The following is a 22,541-nucleotide window of genomic DNA, read 5'->3' as shown; positions in this document are numbered from 1 at the left end:
ATAACTAACGAGGAATTTCTGAACCTGCAGAAACCACAAATGGAAGGTAATCGAAACCATGCCTTTGACGCATGGGACGCTTTTTAAAACCCATTTTGGAGAATAATGATAAGATTTCAATTTCCGAACCTTCCGCTTCGTAAGTGGGTATTGGCAGTAGATGCCTGATATGGCTTCTTTGTTAACGCGTCTTTGTCTTACTGTAGTGGAGGCCCGTGACTCTGGTTAAACGTTTGAATAATTGGGCAACGACTACATTATTTCTACACTTTTTGCACTCTGCAAAAATAAATGAATAAATAACGTTTCTCGATTCGACAGCTGAGTACCTGAAAGTGTAGGGTAAAGTGTAACTTTTCCACAAAGTTGAGCTACGATCATGCAAAATTAAACAAAAATGCATCTATATCTATCTCTATCTCTATCTATCTATCTATCTATCTATCTATCTATCTATCTATCTATCTATCTATCTATCTATCTCTATCTATATATCTATGTATATGTGTGTATATATATATATATATATATATATATATATATATATATATACACATATACATATACACACATACACACACACACACACATACATATATATACGCTTTCTCCTTACAGGAAATTTTGCTTTTATGGTGTTATTTCCATGTTAATTACTGATAAAGCACACACTGCAGGATATTTGTATAACACACCTGGGATTATTTTACTGCTTCGCGCTCGTTTAAATGCTGTTGGTAGTGATGCGTCATCGCGTTTCACCGCACTTCAGCACGAGCCACAACAAGCGAGAAAGGTTAGGCGTAGGAATACAAGTGACCGATGCTTGTACCAACCTTGTAAGTAATTAATGATTTTATGCTAACAAGGGCCAGTGAATCCATTACAGAACGCTTTCATAATTCACAGAACAACCTGGGACAACCTGTTTTAATAATTGAGGTTGAACAAGATCAGTGCCCTGTGCGGGTATTTGGGAGGTAAATTTAGTGCCATTTTTGTATTTATTTACTGTACACGAATGCTTTACAAAAATGATTAAAAGTACTAAAATATGTGGGAATGATGCAGAATGAACATTGGGTGTGGGGGTTGAAACGGAGTTCAGAGCAGATCTACAACTAAACAAATTTTAATTAGGATCAGTGTGTTAAATATATATTCACTGTATACACCTTCTAATGTATCGCAGATCGCGAGTTGTAAGTAGCGTAACCTCCGTCTATGGCTGTTTACAGGCAGGTCAGACTTAGAAAGGCACAATATTATGACCCTGTTGGACTCAGGAAGTACCATCAACCTGGCCCTCCAGCATTTGTCTATGGAGATTGCAGTGCTATGCGCTTGATTTTATGGACCTGATAGTGATGGGTGAGGCTAAAGCAACTGAACTCAGTAATTAGGATTGGTGTCTATATACACATTTTGCCATGAACAGTACATCTTGCTTCCCTGTCAGACATTTTGGGTTTACCCTGTTTACTACATGTATAAAATGATGCATTGTATAATAAACTAATATGTGCCACTGCTCAGCAATCTTTCAGGCTTTTTTTTCCCCCCCAGTAGTGCTGATTCTGCACAATTTCTTATGTTTATGGAAGAGGAACCTTTTATGGAAGATTGAAATTACAGCTCTAAGACCATGACTACATAAAGATTGAAGAAATTGTTTATAAAAAACAAAAAAACAAACAAAAAAATAAAAACACTGTAGTGTAACAAATGTTAACTGTATTACATATATGAAAATGTATCACATTGCCTCATATGATTAGCATAATTAGTCAGTCAAAGCCAAACCATATCAAACCATTAAATAGAAAGATTCAAATTTACTGCCTAAATACTACTTAAATAGCTATGTGATAAATGGGAATGACTATAAATGCTAGGGTTAGCGTTATAACTGAATTATAAAGGAGTTATAACTAAACACAAATTATTGATCCTGGCAGTACCTATAATATGGTGTATAATGTGAAAGTAATTTAATGCGAAAGCATGTATATTTTGTAATATATCCATTAATGACTATAGGTTTCTCTTGGTGTGGGATATAAGCAGCAGACTAAAGACAATGATGTTGACACTGAACTGAGTATATCCAAATGATGCCACGCCATATGTCTCGTAGAGGAAACCCCCAATGGTTGGCCCAACCGTGCGCATGAAAGACTGCACAGATGCGCACAAACCCAGCATGGCACCTACACACACACACACACACACACACACACAAATCACAAGCATGAATAGCACAGATGTGCATGGGCACACACAAACACACACACAGTTACCATATGTAGAAAGTGACCCGTTTGTAAAGTTATACTTAGCATGTCTAAGTTATGAATAAAATAATATTTTATTACCTGTGTCAGATGCTGGGACACTCTTTGTTAGGATACTGTCTGTGATAACATTGAACACACTGGTACAGAACATCATTGGCACAGCAACAAAACAGAATTGGAACACATTGGTGGTTAGGGCCTGGGAAAGTAGAATTATTACAAATATTAGTAAAAGTAGTTAGCTGTAGTAGTAGTAGTAATAGTAGTAGTAGTAGTATAAATAAATATACTGATGACAAAAAAGAAATGATTGTTATAATTGTGTGACACCAAAACATTCTCACACACATTTCCATATATTTCAGTTCTCAAACAAAACTGATTTTAACAGATTGGCTAGATATCTTCTCAAATGCCACTCGTTTCCACATCCCAGCTGGGTTGTGAATTGCACAATGCTCTGGATGCTGATTCCGCTCATGGCTTTGACTCAGGGTGTCTTGCGCAGACACGTAGCGTTTCAAGGCCAGACAAATTCCACCGGACCGGTACCCCATGAAAAGTAAGCGGCAACCACTGCCTGTTTATATGTGAATCTTTAGAAACATCAAAGTTAAGTTAGGAATTCCCTGTGCCTTTGGCAGCCTGATGGTCCTGCTGCATAATGCTGATAGATATTCATATTGCCTGCCTTTCATTTATATCATCTGTGTCTTGTTAACTCTCATTAGTACATGTATCTATATCCTGCGTTTGTTCAGTCTTGTCACTGGTCACTGTTAATCCATGGCTTCCTTCAGGTCTCATGGACGACAAGCAGAGACCATTTTCTGTCCTGGCTCCAAGATGGTGGAATGAACTCCCACTTGCTGTCCGGACAGCACAGTCCCTTGCAGTCTTCAAACGCAGACTGAAAACCCATCTATTTGCAGAATATTTAAAGGACAACTGACACTGCTCAGATATTGACTGACTAAATTAATACTTATTGTAGGGTATTGTTTATGTTGTTTAACAAACTCTAGCACTTATTGTTTATAGCACTTATCATTGTTTACTGTTTAAGATAGACCTTATGTATTTTGTACTTCTAGGTATCAGCATTCATCCCTGTATTCTTGAGTATTCGAGTTCATTGGTATGTTGATTCTAACCTACTGTATTAGGATATATTCTATGAGTAAATGACAAAGCACTTTTGTAAGTCGCCCTGGATAAGAGCGTTTGCTAAATGCCGTAAATGTAATGGCTCTGTTGTGTTCTCTTTACGTAGCTGTTGTTCTAGCCTCTGTGACTTCACGCTGACTGTAATTTTGCACATAGCCTGTTTTCTGCATGCTTCTTCCAGTTTTTTGGTTTGTAGTTTTCATATTTACTTTATCATCATCTTTCCCAGATCACTCCATGTTGGCTCTCTGACACTGGACCATGATTATGACCCTGATTTTGGATTTGCCCTCAATATCGCTCCTCTCAGCGTTTGCATTCGTCTCCAATTCGCTCCACATTACACTGCTCCTTTACATTAAACATGGTTAAAGTGATCACAATGTGTTCTCATTTGTATGATTCCTTCTGTTTGGTGTGTGTACCTGTGCAAGTCCCACAAAGCTGCTGAGACCTACTGTGACACGGAGCAAAGAGTACTCTGAATATCTGGCCGTCAGTCGTCCAATAACAGCACCCTGAATCACCTAAGAGAAGCACACACACACATGAAGGCATACCATATGAGTGCTAAAAAGAGCACACGTTTTAATAAGGTAGGAAGATAATCTGGACAGCCTACATCACTGCATGTATTTATTTGTATGTGTGCTTGTGGATGTATGTACCATTTGCACTAAACCGAAGTAGGCCATCAGGTAACCATTTTGCTTTGGCTGTAACTGGAAAACGTTTATAGCAATAATGAAGAACATGACCTGAAAAATACCTGCAAAACATATTTAGATTTTTAGTATTGAGCCATTTAATAAACAAAGACACTTGGTGAATTACTTTAAAAAAAGAAAATTTTAAAACTCTGTTCTGTCCATCAAATCCTGCATGCCAGTACATATGTTATTAAATGCAACTGGTGAGTGGACACAAGCCTAATTGACAGCTTCATGATTTGTTATTTAAAGAGACAAACTGGAGGAATCCATACATACAGAGAAAAAACAATAATGAGAAAAATAGCAATCATCTGACCAGTCATCTGTAACAGATTAGTGAGATCTATACAGAATGCAAAGTTATGTCATGTGGTAGGATCGATCACAATCAACTGGTTGGCAACTATTGGTGTATGACAAACGGTTTATTGCAGGCAAACCTTTAAATTAACTCCAGATGATGTCCGGATGATCCTTATTCCTATAGTCCAACACCTGATACTGCTATGCTAGCTGTGCCTTCCTGCCACTAGTTAAGCTCCGCCCACCAAACAGGTACAAAAAACAACTAGCATGTTTTCTACCACAAAAAGAAGCTTCAGTACATTTTCTTCTCTTTCCTAGCGATCTGCTAAAAATGAGTTTTGTGCCTATAATCAAAGCCATCATATATTTTCTTTTAAAACTATTATTATTAGAATTATTTCTAATATTCTTCTAAACATTTTAAAACACTGGTTCAAATGTTCGTTACCCATCACTTATCCAATATATAGCCCTGCTTGTGGAATTTGGTTTTAGGTAAGCAGCGAGATGATTTTGTTAGGATCTAAGGACACAGTGATAAAAGTGGCTGCAGCAGTCACAAAAGCAGGGAGAAAGTGGGACCCTTGATTGGTGGTGCAGCTAGCTAGGAGCACACTAGGGCACAGAGATGTGGATAGGCAAATGCAAAGTACAATTAAAGACTCCAGAGAGAAGGTGAATGATTGTGTGTTTTATTCATGAATGTGATGGACGGTGTATAGCAGCACCTTCACAGGGACAATAGCTTTGTTGGGAAAATTTTGAGAAATCTCCTGGCAAGACCAATGGATGTAAATTACATTACATTTTTTGCTTGGAGCAACTCATCATCATGTCCTTCTGACTCCACAAAACCTTGAACAGTGCACTGGTGAAGATCATGGTTGTAAATTATTGGCAGGTGTTGGGACACTGAAGCATCCTGTGTCAGCATGTAAGCTTAGATTTTCACAGGGACCATATACATGGAGAAAATAAGGTGCTTAGCTCTCTAGCTTGTTTCTTTGATAAGTGTCGCTCAGTAATGATATGAATAGAGCAGTTAGGCTGTGCCTGAAGGACAGTGTATTGGAGAGTGGTTGCAGGCTATAAATATTCATATATTGGTTGAAATGCAAGATTGGACATTGGTGGCAAAAAAACCCCCCCAGAGGTCTCACGGTGTAATGCTTTAACAATGGTGAGGCTGGTATGGTCTTAGTCACCTGGGAGGCCAGTATGGATATGCTGTATTGGGGAATGCTTGATGACATAGTAGGTAAAATGCAAATAGAACTGGTGGCACCGAGTATCCAGTAACAGTGCCAGTATGACTGAGTACAACCTTATTTGTTGGGAAGGCCAGTATGGATTTTAGATCCTAGGAAGTGACTAGCTGCATGGAAGTGAGTAGGAAGTGGTTAGGATAATAACTTTGCTTCAAAATTGCTTTTATTTACATTGGAAAAAGTAGCCCAAATATATTTTATCATACAAAATCAACCAAAAACCCCCAACATTTTCCTTTTAATGGAGACAGTATAAAAAAATCTAAATTATCCTGGATTAAGCAAATTTTTTATGTTACTCCAACACTACACAGGAAACTGGTCTAAATTGAAGAAACGTTCCATGTCTCCTTTAATACACCACAGGGACTACGCTTTTATGCCTATACCAGCGCCTGCACCTCTCGTCACTACTATTTGTCCCACATGCTAGTGAACATTCTTTAAAACATTTATCATGTTATTATTTGAATGACTTTTTTTTTTGTCAGGGTGAATATGTGACTCACCTGATGGAAGTCCTGAGATGATCTTTACAGTGAAAGTCTTTGCAACACCTGGAAACTTCATTAACCTGATGATCTCCTTTAAGTTAAACACAGAGCCAGCTCCACCTCCTACAGACACACACACACATTATAATGGCTAGAATCATGTTTAGTTAGGGGAAAAAAAAACAGTACTGCTTGATCATGGGGGGATTTATTCCACAATAACGATCAACTGGCTGTACATATTTCTATTACACTTAATTATCACAGAAATGAATATTCTGAAAATAAATAATAGTTTTGAATGTTATCACAACAGAGCTGGTTGCTCAATATTCCTGAATATTTTTCTAATTGCTTATACTATTTCTTTAAAACACAGTAATATGCAAAAACACAGACCATGTTTTAATTCCAAGTCAAAATAGCCAAACGACATATTTCTCAGGAGATTAGATATAATATAATCTACTTAAAATGAGGAAAACTGATTTTAAATTTATGGTTTTTCACAAAAACTGGAGATAGGATGGCATCTGAAATGTGCATGAAATTAGCAAGTCAACATTTAAATATTACCAACATTAGTAATTCAGCACCTATAAAATTATTCTCTAGCACTACCATAACTCCAAAGACCCATTTTAATATAAATGTATGCATGTATCCTACCATTGCTCTGCTTTGTGGCGTGTTTTTTGGTGTGCTTAGGAATGAATTTCAGCACCAGCAGTAGACTGACCAAACTACCACCAGCAGCCACACATGCTGTAAACTTCTCCCTAGAAAACAAACAAACAACCCACATTTTAAACCAGACATCCTTGTGGTCTCACCCAAATTGAATAAATGAAAACCCGAACTGCTTAAATTGAAGGGACCCAAAAAGAAACTCATTACAATAAGCCTGATTTTAACCAATGACTGATAAAAGTTGTTTTTTTTGTAATTCACTTGAATGCTGAGCTAAAATAGACAGGTAGGCCATTATGCTTTTCAACTAAATCTAAAACTATCATCCTGTAGCATCGGCTCACAGAAAGAAGAGTTGGAAGTCATGGCTCCACATCAATGCTTTGCTTGCATCAGCACAATAAATACAGCCAAGATGCAAAACCATTAAGCACTAGAGTAAACAAACATACGGAGGGTTTCTAACTGAAAATCACAATGATTGGGGCGATCTTGAGACAAATTAAACTAATGCAAGAAGACAACACAACACCAGTAGCACAAAACAACTAAACTAATAAAACCACCATATTTTAAACATTAAATTTAACTAAATTACAGGAAGTGGGATGGGGTACAGCATCATGGGAGTCCCCGCTGTTGCTCTCCCTGCTCACGCTCGCTCTCCATCCAGCGGTGGATCCCAAGCATCACACGCTCAATGATCAGCCTTCCTGCTGACCCACACAGCCTCCACACGGTACCTGGAGCTTGCGGGTGCATGTCGCTCAGCTGACAGCCTGGTCAACCCGCCACCCTGGCTGGCTCCAGTCCATCTCAGGAGTGGGCACCCCGAGTTCTCGCTCATGGAGCTGGTATGGGGTGACAACAGCCACTGCGCTCCGCTCACCTGTCACTGCTACTCTCCATCCCTTCCACATTCTCGGTTATCCACAGTGTCATCAGAGCTGACGAGGGTGCTGCTCGTGTGTTCTCAACACAGTAAACCAGCTCCAATGCTGCATGCCGAGTTCCTCCAGAAGTGGAAGCTTTACCCATGAAAACATGGGTGATGTTGCCATGGAGACCAACCCTGCCTCTGCCCTGCCCCTCGTCACGCACTTAATTTGTCTCCTATTTACGTTCAGCATTTATGCCCCCAAGTGTGAGCACAGTCACACACACCCACCACGAGGAAACCAAAGCCAAATATCCATGCGTCCTGTGTACCCATGAGCCACAACTCGTAAACACAGCTCAGACCCTCTACTACGATCACAAGCCCCCATCTCCCTCTAATGGGAGCCAGCAGTGATGGACTTCAGTTGGAATGTTCCTGTTCCCCAGCAATCAGGTGTTTGCAGAGAGCACATGACGAAGCAGAAAACATATCAGAGGCACATTAAAATAGATTTCTTAGCTCTCCAGGTACAATAGGAAAGATCTATCTTGCTAGCTGGTAAGAAATGTTTACTAATTGTCTGACCCAGAGCGCAGTTTGTTAGCTAACCTCTGTGACCTGACTACATGGTAATGTTGATATTATGATGAGCTAGCTAGCAAACTACAAATGCAGTCATAAAAGTAACAAGCTAACCAAACTGAACACATGCAGAATTTGTTTTATTGTAATGTTATCAACATAACTTTGCAATCACAAGCTAGTTTGTTCATCACTAGTACTTTTTTGCACAATTTTATTAAGGTGTCTTAATGGGTTTCTGGACTCCAGCATAGCTCGAGGCCAATCATCACCAGCACCTCTCATAACATTGAGCAGGTTTCCTTGCTCATCAATGTTAGCTTCTGCTTACCCCATGTTCTACACTCCCTCCATTCTTGCCCTCATCTTGCTCCATCTCTTCATCAAGCATGGGTGCTGAACAATGTCCTGCAGCAAACATGCCAGTTATTTTGACACATTTGGCAACATCTGTCTAATGGTCTTTTTTGCATCTCTGTGCCTCCATTGTGTTTTGTCCTATCCATTTTTATTCTTATTCTGACTTTTTTTCCTAGCTATTTAATGAACTGCTACCAGCTTGGGGGGTTAAAGACATGACTCCACCAGTGGATTGATTTACCTGTTTAATGGGCCAGTAAGAAAAAAAAAAAAAAGAAGTCCGGTCCATTGGGAAAGTTCAGAAGTCAGATGGCTAGTCCAGCCTGAGTCAATGATGCAAGGTCATCATGCTGCTCAGGTGGCAGATCCTGAAGTGCTTTCCTCTCCAGTTCCAGACACAACTGCATCGCAGTGAGGGATGCTGGGCAGCCATTCGGAACTGTGCGGAGTATCGCACCCGTCTGCCTTCACTGTTATAGTGTTAGATAGATACTAGTCACACCTCCCACGCTAGGCACTGGCTGGGCTCTGCTGCTGGGCTCTGGTGCACAAGCCTTTTTGCCATCTTCTCCAGCCATCTGTTCTTGGCTGGCTGCAACCATCAGGCCGAGAGCAGGCGTACTGCTTGTTACCCAGTTCTCCTCTGGGCTTCTACCTGCCTGTGAGTTTGTTGATGCATCACTCGATCACTTCAGACTCCGTGGCTTTATCCCACTTCTGAAACCACTGTAGCATCAGCGTGAAAAAGAGTGTCAGTTGACATCACGGCTCCAAAAAAGGTTCATTTGTGGCAGCACAACAAGCACAGCAAAACCAAGAAATGTGCAGAAAAACCACATCACAGAGAGGGTGGATCTCTACACACAATTAAACAAACTTAAGACAAGCCAACTGAAATAAAGCACACAACAAAAACATGGCATGGCATCATGGGAGTCCTCACTCACTCACTCACTCACTCACTCTCCAGCCAGTGGCAGCTGAAAGGAAATGTTATCTTGTTGACTTTCACCTTATTTTACTCTTTGACTGAATTACATCTGTATTAATTTGAATTACATATGCCTACTTAATGAAACAAAAACATTTTGCTGAGGAAATATTTTGCTGATTTTCAGAATTTATTCTATGCCTAATTAAATTAAAGTTGGCATAATAACAAAAACGCTTTGACCCCACAGTGCAACATTAATTAAATAACATGTAATGTTAATGTAGCAATGTGGTGTCAAACCACGACAAAAATCACTGTGGTAATTGACAAATGCTTAAAAGACACCTAATTCAGCTCATTAGTCCATTGCCAGGTATAGTATATGTGTCTCAGTAGAGTAATAAATTACACTCCGCCTTCCAGGACCAGACACTGGACATACCCGCCTTAAGCATTTAAACTCAGTTATGGAGTAAGAGTACATTATCAGTTTATGGCAGATAAAAGCTAGTTCTCTCTCTCGCTCTCTCTCTCTCTCTCTCACACACACACACACACACACACACACACACACAAATTCAAAACAAACAAAGAAAAAAAAAAGCCCACTACATCATACTAAGACACATTTATGGTCCCATTTCACAGGAAAGTTTGATGATATTTAAAGACACTGTGTTAATCGGTACCACACCATTTAATACAAACCCAAATTTCCCCACATCTACCATCCAACGTGAGCACAAGGACATAAACAAACGACTACACACACCAATGTGACTTGCCGTTACATGTAGGCAGGGGGATAGAAGCTCACGTGTACTCTGAACGCTAACCTACTGTTCTGAACTTCTTTGAGTAAATGACAAAACACTTCTCTAAGTGCAAATGTAAATGTAACTAAAATCAGGAGGTTGAAGAGGGATTGTGCAGGTAGGTAAATGTTCACCAAATATAATTATTGTTAAATCCAGGTTAAAAACAATTCTATTTTTCAGTATCTAAGTGAGCATCAAGACTGCTTTCTCTTCACTTTAACTGTACTTTTAAATTATAGTGTAATCTAGTTTTGCATGTGCTGATGCAAGATTATTTGATTATCTTTCAGATTGTTTTATTTTTAATTTAATTTTTAAGGTTCATCATTTTGTGTTTTATACTTCATTTGCAAAACACCTTGAATTGCCCTGTTTATGAAATTTACGTAAGCTTCCCTACATAAAGAATATACATTTAATATAATACATTTTGAATAGGCACATGTAAAGTTGTTGTTTCATCATTTACCAATTTTAGAAATCAAGCCTACTGATTTGGCATATTTTAAATAAACCACCATAACTGGGTTTACCATGTTATCACAGATAAGATGCATCTTGTTTAATGTTTGACTGGTAGCTTGGATATTAAACGCGGTCATATTTCCTAGCATTAACATTAAAAAAAATGAAGGGTAAGAGGAAGCCAAGTCATAACAGCCATTAGATATCTAGTTCAGCGGCATCTACTACTGCCATTTGAAATCCTATTTTCTCAATTATGTCAGCAAGCCGACCAATTTTATATCCAGCATGCTAGTTTATGCTAAACTCTAGCCAAAATTACTTATTACAGGAATTACCAAATTAGAAGTGAGGGTGTTAATTGACAGTGATGTATTCTGTAAGGATTTTTCTAAATGTTTGGCGTAATTGTATTGGAATATGATAATTGTATTATGAAATCATCATCATAAATTGCATCATAAATCTTTAGGAGAATCCTTACTGAATATTTCCAAACATACTGTGGACTTCATATTTGTATTCTAAATATATACTGTATTCCATTAGAACCTAATGCTGCTTTTTGTCCCACTTATTATTTTTTATATATAAAGTGCTATTAAAGTAATACATGTATGCCAAATCTTGGGTCAAAATAACTATATACTAGCTTGAGCCATGTCCACTTTTGGGCTGATCACACCTGGATCTGTAATACAAAGTATGTTTACATGCACTCAATAATCAGATAATGACAATAAATAAATAAATAAATAGGATTTTTGTCAGTAACCTAATTAACATGCTTACATGTACTTCAGGAGTCAGAGAAATCAGAGTCTGCGTGAGCCTGACAGTAATTTGACAGGAATTTGATTGAGAAAACTCAGTGAAGTAGCATATGATGTGCATATGACATGGAGTCATTTTACTGGCAAATATGGACTTACATTTTTATTGTTTCATGTGTGGACTGCTGTCCTTCTTAGGCTTCTTTGTTTTTTGTTTTTTTTCGGGGGGGGGGGGCACTTTGTGCGTTTATTTTGGCAATTGTTCGAAATTATGCATTTTCTGGTACAACTTTGATATCTTTTGGAATTCTTAGACTGCCCTGCCCATGTGTGAAAACATAGCAGGATACACAGAGCATGTAGATACATGCACTGAGAAATCCGATTACTGAGCTGAAATCTACTTCTCTTTATTATATTAAAAAAAGATTATGGCCTAAATTCATTCTAAGAAATCAGAGTATGCTATTTACATGTGAATATACTCTGGTTAAATAAATATATAACAAACAAAAAAAGTGTGTGTGTGCACACATGTGAAAATACCCATAGTGTGTGCTGAGGGTGCCTCCCAGTGATGAGCCAGCAATCATGCCAATTCCAAAACACAGACCAAGCTTTGCCAGGGCCTCTGCCCGTTTTCCACTTTCAGACAGGTCTGCCACAACCATCTGTGATCCTGTTCTCACACACACACACACACACACACACACACACACACACACACACACACACAGTTTTCAACATCAAAATGTGTCTGATTGGCTGCATGTACATACAAGTGCGTGTGTTACCTGGGAGGACATGCATGAAAACAGCCGGTAGTTTGTGCAGAAAGAGTAATATGGTGCTGTCTGCTGCTGCTAAGAGCAGAAAAGAAACCATTGATGCAAAGCAGGACAGAGAGAGAGCGGCACGTGCTCCAAATATATCTGCAAACCTAAGGAAACGTACAGATTGAAGACATTAGGGGGAAAAAAAATGTATTGTACCGGGTGAACAGCTTTTTCCCATAAAGCCAGTTATTAAACTGCAATCAAGTTTTAATTCAGGATTCAAACACTCCCAATTTTTAAATCTAGGTTAAAGATGTACTTTTTTATTAAGCTGTTGGTTAGCTTCCTGCACAAAAATGTCTTCTGTGACCTGGGGCACCCAGTCATAATTTTTTGGTAACCCGAGGTGTTGACGCTGTTGCCCAACAACATTTGATCACTCCGATTTGTGACTGATGATGTGAATGCAGTGCCAAGTCTCAGAGCCCCGAGGACTGTGGTCACCCTCTGACCCTCCCTTTTAGTTATGCTGCTATACATAGACCTGCCAGAGCTGCATGCTGATCAATGGCATATGTATACTGATTATGGACTGTTCATCTCTTGTTCATCTTTACAAATCTAACTACTAATCTTTGTTTTATCTGCATGTTGCAGAAGAGATGATGTGAACACTGGACTGGACCTGCACATCAGTGACAAAGCATCTAAGATGATTCCAGAAAATGTTCCTTGTTGCCGTTTCATATACCCACTTCATCTATCAAAAAAGCATTGTAATTTCTGGGGGTTTTTTTGTTGTTTATTTTTGTGTCTTTCATATGCATAAAAAATATGCTTTTCTTTTTTCCAAAATGTTCAACTTTGCCTTTTTAACCAGAACAACACCTATGCTTCTCACCTGCCAAACACAGGGCCACCCAGGAGCTGCATCACGCCCACAGTTGTCTGCAGGTATCCAAACCAGAGTGTGTCAAATCCCATCTTTTTTGCGAGATACTGCACAAAGAGAGAATGCATTAACTGCTTGGAAATCAAATATCAAACAAATTGGATTATGATGGTCTAATAATAGTTAATGCCAGTTTCTAATGGAAATGTTTTATCATACCAACTGGCCTGTAGTTGTCCATGCAAACAATAATAAAACTACAGTTCACTGAGTGAATAACAACCAACCTACCACTGAGTTCAACTGTACTTTTGACATTATATAGCTGAAAATGGCAGGGAAAAAGTCTCTAAGGCTCCATTTAAAGATCAGTATTTAATGCATTCATTCCTGTTGTGCTTCAACAGTCTTTATACCCATACACCACAAGAATAACGCTAGAATAAACAGGTATGAGATACTGATGTGCTTTTATTGTATTTCTACTGAACTAGAACTCACTAAACTAAAAGAACTGAACCAAAATATGTTAATACTTCTTTAAAATAGCGTTCTGCTTTGTACAATTGCCAGAACCTTTTTTTTTTTTTTTTTAGGGTTAATTCATTTTAGATTGTTCAAACCCACCTGGCTGTGTCTCATATTTCCTGGAAAGGTAAGAGCAGAATTACCAGTTTAACATTTTAGTGTTATTTAACCCAGGACAAGAGAAAGTAGGACTCTGGGTAAAGGCTCATAGTGAGGCTAAGAACAGAAGAACGAATGAGAGGCCAATAAAGTCTGGCTAAAGAGCGAAAGAACTAAAGTGTACAGTTGTGTGTTAATTTAGTGTGGGGTTATTTATTTGTTTAAAAAATATCAAAACTGTCTGTGCGGAGAGAGATTTAAGAGAAGTAAATGGCTATTTAGTAATCAGCATCAACAAGATGTTACACAAGATTACCAACTTTAGGCACAGACAGCAGCAACCTGGAAGCAGCCTTATGTAGGCTGTCACGAATTACTGAGTGGTAGCTCACTGCCTCCCTCTGGTGGCAGACAGAGCCAGTCAGAATAATAAAAGGTTTATTTTTTTTATGATTATGTTTAATGTTTCTTGATTGTATTTCTGTCCTGTTAACTACTGGCTTTCTCTTATTTTCTAAGCCAACTGGCAACTAACAATTCATTACAGATGCAGCAGATAGACACAAAGTCTATACTATGCTATACTATGAAATTCCATTTTAACTCACTGCTGTTATATGCCTGGGTATGCCTTCCTATTTTCAGATGAGGTTAATACAAACTCATGCAGAGACACAGGACTCCAGGGCTGTCTAGTGTCAGTCAGCATACAGCAAACATTTTGAGGATTGCACTTTTTAAAAATATTGTAGAGCTTTCATCTGAACATTTTCATGTTTCTCTAATAAACACTTCAAGCTTTTGGTTGAATTCTTGTCCATCTTAAAATCTACAGCATACCATTGCCTTTAAAACTCACAACAAACCCAAATACAACATTTGGATGTAACTTTGAGATGAAGTCAGTGAGTGCAAAAGTTGAAAAGTTGAAAAAGTTTGTGTATGAGAAATGGGTTGCAGAGAAATCTATGATTACATATTGATTTTTCCTAAGATTATCTTAAATTGAAGTTGCTGTAAATGATAGGTAAATATTGTTTTATTTAGATTTGTAGCATCCAATTAAATAAGTGGCTAAAAAACCCTAGGGTATCATAGGTTTTATGCTATTAGCATTCTGCAGATAGCATATCTGAAACTATGTTCTGGTTTGTTACCCTACTGCTAGTAATTGTCAAAGTCAAATTTATTTATATAGCACTTTTTACAACAGCCATCATCACAAAGCTTCTTTACAGATGTCCAAGTCGAATTGTATCCATTTAGGCCTACCAGCTACCACACTATATCTCAAATCTGTGAAAATATACTTTAACTGTAATTTTGATTCAACTCGGTTTGCGACACTCAAAATGTTGGTAACATTTGTTGACAGTAATCCATAATAATAATTTAAAAACCCTTTAGGTCTTGATGTTGTATGTTGTACTTAAATGAGTAATATTTAAAAATGTAATTGTATTGATTTAATTCAAGTAATACAATATCAGCAATTCTAGATAACAACTACATTTTTTTTTAATATTTTTTATTTTGCTGCTGTTTTTTAAATTGTTTTTAGTTTACCTGTTTTTACAGACCTTACAAATGATTTCACAATACTTTTCCCAAGTTCATAATCCAAAATAGGTCAGGTTATCTGAACACTTCGAACACATAAATATTGCACACATACAAGGAGTTACGGATTTATTAGGTACTACTCTCTACCCGTTATCTAGTAATCTATTCCTTTAGTTGAATCTATAAGGGTACCATCCCATCCTGTCATTGGTTGAAGATAAATTTGTCTTGTTCTCTGCATAACTACCAAGTTTCCACTTGTAAATACTGAGTGATTTTATTATATATATATAAATAAAATTGACTTTGTCCATCTATGGCTTATTCCCAAATTACACCCAATTAAAACTATGACCGACCACCGGAAGGGTGACACGTGGAGGAATTCAGATGCCTCTCCTGTATATCTCTCATCTGCTTGGTTAAAATCACGGTCTGGTTACTACAGTGCTGAACTGGAGAAATGCTAGATGGTCAGATCTCAAGCATGAGCTTGAGTTAAATGATGAATTGCAATTTGTTTCTCCAAATATTGCTGCTACACTGATAGACAGCTGGCACACAAGCATCATGCAGCAACCAGTCAATAACAGAAAGGCATCCTGCAAAGTTAGATTCTGAGTGTCCCTTCTATCGCAAAAATAGGCCACTGAACTGACTGTTAAACTAGTTTGCCCTGCCGCTTCTGCCCATCATGCCATCAGCAAATGTGTCAAAAGCATCTCTGTTCCTCTAATAGGGGAACAAGATGTTTCATTTCTGATTGATACAGGAGATACTTTATCAGAGAATTATGCAAATTATGCAGTGTCCTTAACAGACATTTGTGTTCTTGCTGAGAGTGTGGGTAATGCCAGTGTTCTTACTCAAGCTGATTCAGTTTGTTTGACTAGGACCTAAAATTATTTCAAGGAATTTTGTTCAATGAAAAGTTAACATGGAATTGACTTGTTGAGGTCTCTGAACTGTTCTGTCAACTAATGCCAGTTTTTGTGAGCAGAGCATTGCATGTCTGGATTTTGATTGTTACAGATTCTGATTTATATAATTACTTTAGAAAGATTCATACCCAAGCTTAGTAAGTGCTTCTCTAATTCTTGAAGGTGCCTTGGTGCAATATGTATGCACACATGCTCTGAAAGCATGCAGCAATGTCAGGGAAGCTTCAGTTGAGAGAAAATTTTTGCCCCCGATCTATCCATCCCCCCTTCTCGCTCTCTCTCCATCTACTTAAGTCTGACCTCTCTCCTGTGTACTTAGACTGACTACCACCCTCATGCTGAAAAACTGAGCTGAAGAAAAAGCTGTACGCATGCAAATAAATAAACATTAAGAACTGTGGAACAAAGGTGCCTAAGTAGAGTTACAATTCAGAGATAATAGATGAGGTTGGGAAGCATGAACTAAAGATCTCAGTATTTTTGCTCTAAAGGTTTTCCCACTTATAGGGCATGACCCTAGAAGAGTATAAAAAGGCATTGGGGTGTACCATCAAGCACGACTCTGAAGAATGCCTACTTGTTATTTAGCGGTATTGGGAGTCCAAATACTCTTAACAGGAAGAATTAAAAGGTAGACTAATAGTGTAAAAAGCATAAAACATCTGCTTCAAAATGCTCAGAGGCCATTAAATTACTCCAAATGAGACAGGAACCACCTTAAGTCCAAGCTAAGGCAACAACCCCTGCCTCCACGGCAATAACGTAACACTGAGGAGGAGAATGCTTCATCCCAAATGACTGGATCCAGACGTGGCTATTATATATGCCAACTCTGACTCAGAATACTCTGATAATTCTAAGGCTAAATAATTTTGTTGTGCAAGTACAATTGCACCCACTAACTTTGAAATGGCAACACCTTGGATAATCTATCCTAGGAATCTAGTGCTCCCAAACAATAGGTCCTGTCTTAATTGATCTCATGCATAGACAAGGAAGAAAAAGATTGAGAGCTAGACAGTCTCACTACTGACAAAATTGATGACTGAGAATGGGCCTCACTTTGTGAATAACTTTGGTATCCAGCAATAGTCTGCCGACACAGAGAGGCTCTCCATTCTTTGGGGCTTTTTCCTTACTATACATATGCAAGTATACTGGAACAACAACAACAAACATCTGCATGACAGACATTCTGAAAACATACTTGGATTCAGCGTACAAAAATACATGAGAAATAGATATTTTGTATGGGACAAAATATTTGTTAACCAGTGCAATCAAAACTGAACTGCAAACCACAGTGGCAAAACAAAGAAATACAAAATTATGTTTTGGACAAATTTAATTTTTCTTAAAATTAATTGTAATAAAACTTTTGTTGATAGCTTCAAATTGCTTTTAATAATTTAACTGCACATAATTTTTCTGAATTGGATGGAGCCCAAAAGTCTTTAGTGGTTATAACATTAAAAACAGGCATGCTCTCCAATTTTCCGATGTTACTGTGGACTAGTCCAAAGGGTCGCCATTTACACAAACACTCCGTTTGCAACTGGGGTTGCGTGTGGTTTTGGACACCTGTGGCATCACAGTGACTTCTTGGCAGTTGCAGGAATCCTGGTTAAAAACATGGATTTGGAAACAGTTAAACTACATGGTGAACTAGCCACTATAAAAATCAAAGCACAATAACAGTGATTCAAGTGAGACACAAAGCAGCTGCTCACTGATGTGTCGGGAAAGTATTTCAAGCTTTCCACTGACTGCGTCTCACTGAAAGAGCGTAGCAAACCTGGCATTTCCTCTATACATGAGCTACAGTCCAGTTCTCAAATCAGGGAAACTTGTACATGGACTGACTCCGGTGCAAAAGTTGATCCAAGAGGTATCTGAACCAAAGGGGGGAAAGCTAGTAGCACCTATATTGCCATTTCCCTACTTGACCACTCATTCATTTTGTAGTTCACACAGGGGTGGATACATTGATCAAAGTTTTCACACTCTTGGTTAAGTCCTAAATTTAGGGTGCAAGCAAAATCAATTGTTCAAAATTGTGTTACATTTCACAAGGTCAGTGTAACACTCAGATACGGACTCCTGCTGAGAGAGCAGTGGCCTGTTATCTCTTTAAATTTAGGCTACAATACACTACCAAAGTATGAGGAAAAACAAGATGTCCTGGTGGTGGCTGAATAGTTTTCATGTTGGATAGAAGCAAATGGCTCTGCCTCGCACACAGTTAAAATGCTAGTGCAGGACCCTACCTTCACAGGGCAGGTAGTGAAGAAACACAGAGCCTCAGGAAAGACCTATGTTTTTAGGCTATGGAGGCCACACCTGCAGGTGAAAATTTCAACACATTGTGTGCAGCTATACCAGCCCAGACAAACTCAATGATGAAGAGTTCCCTGTGCAAATCAATCACTCTCATTCTCTCTCTCTCATTATGATGCAGCCTGGTGCGTGTGAGATGAGAATACAAGATCGACAAGCTGAACTCCTGATAACCAACAAGGACAAGACAAAATCATGTGAAACATCATATGTACACTTGCTGTACTGTTCTACTCTATGGGACTGCATTCTTAGAAGAGCATACATTGTCAACATGTTCAAGCCAAGCTCCATAAACTATACAAAGTATCAACTCTTGGCTGTTGGTATTGTGTGTACATGGCACTTTGTACCAATTCTGACACCAAAGCAACATCTAAGCTACCTTTGAGTAAGCTAATAGTTTCAAAGGGAAAAACCTTTCCACAGCTCAGGTAGACCCATCATTCTTTGTAAGACATGAAGGGGTTTTGCAAAAATCAAGTATGAGAGTAGATTCAGAATTCAGGTGCAAACGTGGTCAGCAGACTCAGTATCACACCTTGTAGGCAAAGGAGTAAGAATTAGTGAGGGAGGAAGTACAATTCCCAGAATGTCATTTGTTGATTTAGGAGGCATTATTTTTGCTCATCTTTTGTCTGTTACCTGAGCACATATTTTTGGTAGTCAATCTGTAATGTGTCCCACAGCTCGTAAATATTCATAATGGAATTTCTTGGTCTGCATACCCAATCTCTAACCGTGACATGCTTAATTTCACATGCTCCTGCAGCTTGATTAATTAATATCCCTAGTTGTCATAACCTGAAATTAATGAATGGTGTATCCCAGGAAAGGATGACTGTAATGTTCCTTCACTGCCTATGGACAGTATATTTGACCTCATTACTCCAAACAGATTTATATTGTGTCTGGAAGGACAGGTCTAATAAGCAGCCATCCACGGAGAAATTCTCACATAAAAATAAATAAATTTATATATATATATATATATATATATATATATATGCTGTTTTATATTATGTTTGACAGATTTGTTAAGTGCAATACTTGTGAATGTTCCTGTTTTCTATGCTACGGCACGTTATGGCTCTGTGAAAGCAGGCACCAAGGTCAGAGGGTGAGAACATTCTCTGAGCTGAGGCATCTGAGGCCTCACACACTCATTCCCTATCCATCACCCTCCCAACCCCCCCCACCCCCACTCCCACTTAAGTCTCCGAAAAAAACTGATCTGAAGATACACACACAAACAGAAAATATGAAGATTACCAAGTCTCCTGATTCAAATTTCTAACACAAGGTTTCACAATATCAGTTTACACTTTATTCCTAAGTGTTATTCAAGTGTAAGGGTTCTTCAAATATGATTTACATATTTCTCACCACAACAGTGGGAGTTTTTTTATATCACCTTAGAGCCAATATTTTTGCTGTTTGCCACAGTCCCAAGTACCCAAGAAGATGTATATTAAACATTGCATCCTGCATGCTTGCACGCATACATACACACACACACACAAGCAAATAACTGGAACAAAATAACCAAGTGGCTGGTATCATACAGAAACAGGCTGAGTATGGGATGGAAGTTCCAAGGTCCAAGTGGTATACTCCCCCAAAGGTGGTAAAAAATGAGTGAGGGAAGATCCTGTGGGAATTCCAGATACAGACCGACAACATGGTAATGGATAACCAACCAGATGTAGTGGAGAATAAATATTAGAAGAGGGCTGTAGTGATAGATTTGTAATCCCAAGTGATGGCAACATCAAGAACAAGGAACACTAAAAGCTTGAGAAATACCAAGGGCTGAATGAAGAACTAGAAAAGATATGGAGGGTGAAGGCAACTGTGGTTCCTATAGTAATCAGAGCACTAGTGGCTGTGACCCCAAGCTGGGAGAACGGCTCCAGCAGATCCCAGGAACGCCATCTGAGATCTCCATCCAGAAGAGTGCAGTCCTGGGAACAGCCAAGATACTATGCAGCCCCTCAAGCTCCCAGAATCAGAGCTTGAAGGAAAAAGACCTCCGGGAGGGCGAGTGGAGATTTTATATATATCAAGTGAGTAACTGCAGTGTGCTGTAGTAAGCGATGTAGAGATATTCAAAATTGTAGAAATGTATACAGTTTCCAGAGAAACAGAATGTTTCAGACAGAGGTCCTTCATCAGTTGTGCAAGCAAACATCTGAAATGTTCTGTTTATATATATGTCAAGGCGAATTTATTTATATAGCATTTTTTACACCAGTTGTTGTCACAAAGCAGCTTTACAAATGTCCTAGTCCAAGTATATACGAGCAAGAGCGTGACAGCGAGAGACAGACAGACAGAGAGATATTCAAAACTGTAGTGAGGTACAGAAAATTTGTAGTAACCAAGGTGTAGTCCCTCACTGAATGGCTCATAATGGACAGAGGTCCTTGATCAGTTATATTTGTTGTGCTTACTATAATCCTAGTTGTTTGCATGGACATTGCGTTAAGAGTAAACGTTACTCATGAAAGAGGCTCATAGAGGTTGACACATTTACATTTAGAGTATTTAGCAGATACTCTTATCCAGTGTGGCTTACAAAAGTGATTAATTGTGTTCCTTAGCTATCACAAATAGGAGTCCAACACGACCCTTAAACCAAGACACAAACTACGGTAGAGTCGACAATAAAGACAGTAAATTTATGGCACCCCATTAGATACACCTTTACAGTAAGAGTAACAAGCGAAGTGATCACCAAATATATAAGTCGTGACCTACCGGTGTTACTGAAAGCTGCAGGAAGAGCGAGGTTATGTCTATAGCCACGATGAGGTAGGTGACATGTATAACTTTTTGAATCTTTGGCGATGTCGGCGGTTCCATGATGGCTAGTCTTCTGTCACTGTTGTTTAACTGTCGTAATCCGGATTCTCCACTAAAAATCAAAATGAATAAAAAGTTGGTCTAGTCCTCCAGTTATTTGTCTATGCTATTCGTCTAAACTGCATCATGAAGAGAACCATATCTAAAGGGTTATACTTGATCGAGCAGAAAACAGCCTTGCTTTTTAGACCCCTGGAGTTCAACGAAATGTATGATCTACGAGGAAAGGTATGGGACTTTGAACTTAAAGTAAAGCTTGAAACACAGAAACACACCCGCAGTCGGCAAGTTATGAAACTCGCCAGGGAAAAAAAAAAAAAAAGACTTTATCTTCCAGCAGGATTCTGGGTGTTTTTCGTGGTTTTGCTTTCCCAGACTAGTAGTCGATGTTCGATAAATCAAAAAGTAGACTACGCAAAAAACATCACCATAGCGAGCATTCGTCAGTAGCCTTTCTTGCAGATCCAAGATACACAGACGTGATTTTATCAGGAAAGGCTCGAACACTTTAGAACTCAAATTCAGTTCCCCAGCTAAAAAGCTGGACATTGTGCAGCGCAGAAGCAGAAATCCGGTTAAATGGTATGGGACTCCCTAAAACACGTCATAGCGCCTAGTGGGCCGTAACACACGTCAGACTATACACGCGTAGCAGCTTGGCACGTTTGCTTTGATTAGACTGGTTAACAAAAGATTTTGCCCCTTGCGAAAACAGCCCCTCCGAATTAATCTATCGGGCACAGATTTTTTTTTGTCCCAGTATACTCACATATCATTGTGGTATGTAAAGGCA

At 38.7% G+C, this 22,541-nt stretch overlaps 1 protein-coding gene across 2 annotated transcripts; it reads right to left on the bottom strand.

Annotated features, from left to right (window-relative positions):
• Positions 1 to 1,715: 1,715 nt before the first annotated feature.
• slc22a18 (solute carrier family 22 member 18) lies at positions 1,716 to 22,316 on the bottom strand. Of its 2 annotated transcripts, XM_027010493.2 has the most exons (11): positions 22,024 to 22,316; positions 21,644 to 21,800; positions 13,425 to 13,522; positions 12,542 to 12,687; positions 12,294 to 12,426; positions 6,915 to 7,024; positions 6,261 to 6,368; positions 4,133 to 4,233; positions 3,890 to 3,991; positions 2,376 to 2,496; positions 1,716 to 2,210 (listed from the first exon to the last, which is right to left on the bottom strand). In XM_027010493.2, the coding sequence occupies exons 2-11, from the start codon at positions 21,746 to 21,748 to the stop codon at positions 2,035 to 2,037; spliced, it is 1,200 nt and encodes a 399-aa protein (XP_026866294.1). In that variant the 5' UTR covers positions 21,749 to 21,800; positions 22,024 to 22,316; the 3' UTR covers positions 1,716 to 2,034. The 2 variants fall into 2 exon arrangements, with proteins under 2 accessions (XP_026866294.1, XP_035376843.1); XM_035520950.1 differs by lacking the exon at positions 22,024 to 22,316 and having other exon boundaries at positions 21,644 to 21,975.
• Positions 22,317 to 22,541: the final 225 nt, after the last annotated feature.

Source organism: Electrophorus electricus, chromosome 21 (assembly GCF_013358815.1).
Source record: "Electrophorus electricus isolate fEleEle1 chromosome 21, fEleEle1.pri, whole genome shotgun sequence".
Taxonomy (NCBI): domain Eukaryota; kingdom Metazoa; phylum Chordata; class Actinopteri; order Gymnotiformes; family Gymnotidae; genus Electrophorus; species Electrophorus electricus.
Note: the sequence above shows the minus strand (reverse complement) of the source record. Positions and strands in the feature narration are given on the sequence as shown.

Coding starts and splice junctions, on each gene's coding strand:
- slc22a18 (XM_027010493.2), bottom strand. CDS start 21,748: ATGGAACCGCCGACATCGCCAAAGATTCAAAAAGTTATACATGTCACC. Junction 6,369..6,914: donor CGCCACAAAGCAGAGCAATG/GTAGGATACATG, acceptor GTGTGTCTGTAG/GAGGTGGAGCTGGCTCTGTG. Junction 2,211..2,375: donor TGTCCCAGCATCTGACACAG/GTAATAAAATAT, acceptor GTGTGTGTGTAG/GTGCCATGCTGGGTTTGTGC.